At 44.1% G+C, this 3,306-nt stretch overlaps 1 protein-coding gene across 2 annotated transcripts in view; it reads right to left on the bottom strand.

The window, feature by feature from the left end:
* Nucleotides 1–220: 220 nt before the first annotated feature.
* Nucleotides 221–3,306, bottom strand: part of LOC119326288 (serine/arginine-rich splicing factor RS41-like) — a 3,935-nt gene continuing 849 nt past the window's right edge. Inside the window, exons 1-6 of one of the 2 annotated variants that reach the window (XM_037599967.1) lie at nucleotides 2,605–2,741; nucleotides 1,708–2,044; nucleotides 1,417–1,529; nucleotides 1,099–1,334; nucleotides 644–991; nucleotides 221–567 (exon numbers count right to left, since the gene is read on the bottom strand). In XM_037599967.1, coding sequence (XP_037455864.1) covers nucleotides 525–567; nucleotides 644–991; nucleotides 1,099–1,334; nucleotides 1,417–1,512 — 723 coding nt within the window. In that variant the 5' untranslated portion in view covers nucleotides 1,513–1,529; nucleotides 1,708–2,044; nucleotides 2,605–2,741 and the 3' untranslated portion in view covers nucleotides 221–524. Of the gene's footprint in view, nucleotides 568–643; nucleotides 992–1,098; nucleotides 1,335–1,416; nucleotides 1,530–1,707; nucleotides 2,045–2,604; nucleotides 2,742–3,306 lie in introns of those variants that run through there. The other variant, XM_037599966.1, reaches the window with a different exon arrangement.

Below are 3,306 nucleotides of genomic sequence, written 5' to 3'. Positions count from 1 at the left end.
AGTATGATATGCCCATATTTATAAGTTCATCTTGGGAGTGGAAGAATTAAACATCTTCATGTGAAATCCCATCCACATGAATTGATCATCAAGCATTTAAAAAGTGCTCGGAAATCCAAGAAAGCAACACTGCTTGCAACATGTCCAGGGCTATGCTGCTGGCATTGCTACAATAGAACCCTGGACATGTCGACCAGCACAAAACAGAAACAACAGCAGAGAATAGGAACATGGAAGAATAACCAAAGTGCAAAGCTAGAATTCTGCTGTCGGTCGATACACGGTACATCTCATCGCTCCGCAAATGGTCTCACTGGAAGAATCCCTTTGGACAAAGTTTAAGCTAACAATCATCACAGTTCAAACCAAATCGACAAAGCATTCAGCTAGAGCTAGCTAATAGAGATATTACAGAAGTTTCTGGCTGCTGAACATAACCAACTTGAGCTGAGCATCGCACTATGACGATGCAGCCATTTGGTCCGAAGCAGGTGGCGTTGAGCGCAACCATCCATGGTACAGCTTCAGTCCCTATCTTCCCTTGCAGGCGACCTTGCAGGCGAGCGGCTGCGCAGTGGAAAAGCTCAGTGTGGCGCCTCAACGCGATTTAGCAAGCACAAGGAAGCATTTTGAGCGTACTAACCTGCGGCGCCTGTCATAGGCAGGACTGGCTTCACGGCGTTCACGGTCATACTTGGGGCTAGCCCTGTCATCCCCTTTGCCGCCGTATGGGCTTCCACCACGGACATAGTCAGGGCTATCTCTGGCACCACCCTTGCCATAGTCCGGGCTGCCCCTCTCCCTGCCCCTGCCATAGTCTGGGCTGCCCCTTTCTCGCCCTCTGCCATAAGGACTTGCCGACCTACCACGGTTGTCCCTTCTGTCAGGAGATCTATCACGGCCTCCTCTCCTGTCTGGACTGTACCCGTTCCTTTTTTCATCATCGTCACGAAGTGCATACTCAACAGAGATGACCCTGTCCATCACAGTGCTGCCAAAAGAATGAATTCAATTACAATCAAGCTATTACTGCAGGCCATATATGTAATAACAGGGCAAGTACTCCTTACAAGCACATCAAGAAACAAGTGTTAGTACCTTCCATTGGTACCGTCCAGAGCTTTAGTAGCATCCTCCTGTGTTTCATACTGGACAAATGCAAAGTTCCTTCTGATTCTGATATTTACAATCTTGCCATACAGATCAAAGTGCTTCTCCAGATCTCTTGTCCTTGTGTTGATCGGATCAAAGTTAATCACAAACAAGGTTTTGGTTGGTTTCGCGCTGCTTGGAGATCTCTTCCCATTTCCTTTCCGACCACCACTGCGATCCTCCTACACAAATAATAGACGGCAGATATTAAGAAAAATAAGGCTACTGAGAGATGACTTCTATTATTTGTTTACAACTGCACACCTTTGTCCATTCGACTCTCAGTCTCCTCGCTTTTCTACCAAAGTCAGTTCTGTCAAGTCTATGGATAGCATCTTCAGCATCACGTTCATCTTCCATGTAGACAAACGCAAATCCTTCAACGTTGAACATGGAAAAGTGACTAGTTATTTAAAGTAACTCACACATTTTACTAACCCTTAGGGTAAACAGATAAAGGCGAGTATGGTGATCAAAATCTTTGCAAGATATAAAAAACTGCAAGATCACCTCGGGAAGCTACAAATTGATACGTCAGCACAAATAGAAACAGACCTTTTGTATGTTGCACTAAATGATGTCAGAGTATGATAACCCGAACGTTCGTGGTACACCAAAAGAGGTGGTGGTGCTGCCGGTGGAACCTCTACTCTTCTCCAGCCGGCCATGAGATTGGCATGGTTGGATCGACGTGGGAGAGTGTAACCGGGCGGGGGAGGAGGGTGCAACATTGATGTAAAAGTAAGACATCAGTCACAAGGTGGTCGTTTCCAAGTGACAGATGTCATGGTGGACTGTGAGCTCCTGGAAATGGACAGGGGGCAGGGGCTCAGGCAGGAAAGGTAGAGCCCAGTCCATCAACCAGGATGAGCACAGATGCTTCATGATATTCCTGCGGCAAAGAAACAATTGAGTACTGGACCTAAACTTTAAGAAATTAAGTTTTTTTTTCTAAATTTATCCTGGTTTGGAGTTGTCCAATGACTTTGACAAAATAACATAAACATAATCTGATTCTGTTGAACATTCTCTGGCCTGATGCACTTTGTCCAATCATATCTTATAACAGACCGCAGTATACTGCACCGGGGATGGTTGAAGAAATGATGGCAGTCTTTGGAGCAACGAGGACGGCTGTTTCCACTTGGCATCCACCCAAACTTGTTGAAGCTAACTGAGCACACCATTCACTCCATTCCCTTGGAAGACTTGTATGGAGCTAATGTATTTGTGCACATCAATATCCTTCTCGAGTAAATAGCAGTTTGCACCAGGTAAATTGGATATGAAAAAACACAATATAAAGCTGTTTACTCAAGCATTACACTTTTAAGTTTATTTCTTAGAAGAGTTTGTTGTCTTAATGACTGAGACCACCAAATAGGTGCAACAGCAAATCAGATGGTAAAATGGGGCAACTTAAATCTAGAGAATGGACAAGAACAGTCTTACCTGTCTTCATGTCAACTCGCTCCACTCTTCCATATTTGCCGAAAAGACGCTCGATTTCAGACTGGCGGGCATCATATTCAAGGTTCCCGCAGAAAATTGGCCTCATGTCGCTGTACAAACAGCCCTTCTCCAAAAACCTATTCGAAGATAGAAGTCAGTGGAACTGTTAATCATGGACAATAATGATACACGTTCTCAATAGATAATAGCAGATTCACGCAGTCTCTGTTCCAGACATTTTACAGAGAAACTAAAGACAAACATCACTAGCAGATTCGCGAAACATCAGCACATTTGAGGTACTTCTGAGGAGCTGTGCATTTGCTAACTAGATTCATTTGCCCAAATGGGGTACAAACTGCAGTGATGACCAAGTATCTAATGCACTGGAAGCTCAAACACCTTGGTGTCCAACAATACTGATCAGCTGACCAGCGAAACAGTAACACAAATATGTTTGACTGAATTGCAGTCTCAACAAATAGTGTCGTTACAGTTTATTAACCAGCGACCAGTCTGTATGAGCGAATGAAAATTTCTGGGATGATAATACTATATTACTTCAAACGGGAGCACAGGAGAATGGGGTAGCATCCATGATACTCCCTCTATTCCAATATACTAGTGCATATGTAGATTCTTTTTCCAAAGTCAAACTTAGTAGAAAAAGTATCGATATGCCAACAATCCAAACCGACTGCC

Source organism: Triticum dicoccoides, chromosome 6B (assembly GCF_002162155.2).
Source record: "Triticum dicoccoides isolate Atlit2015 ecotype Zavitan chromosome 6B, WEW_v2.0, whole genome shotgun sequence".
Taxonomy (NCBI): Eukaryota; Viridiplantae; Streptophyta; class Magnoliopsida; order Poales; family Poaceae; genus Triticum; species Triticum dicoccoides.
Note: the sequence above shows the minus strand (reverse complement) of the source record. Positions and strands in the feature narration are given on the sequence as shown.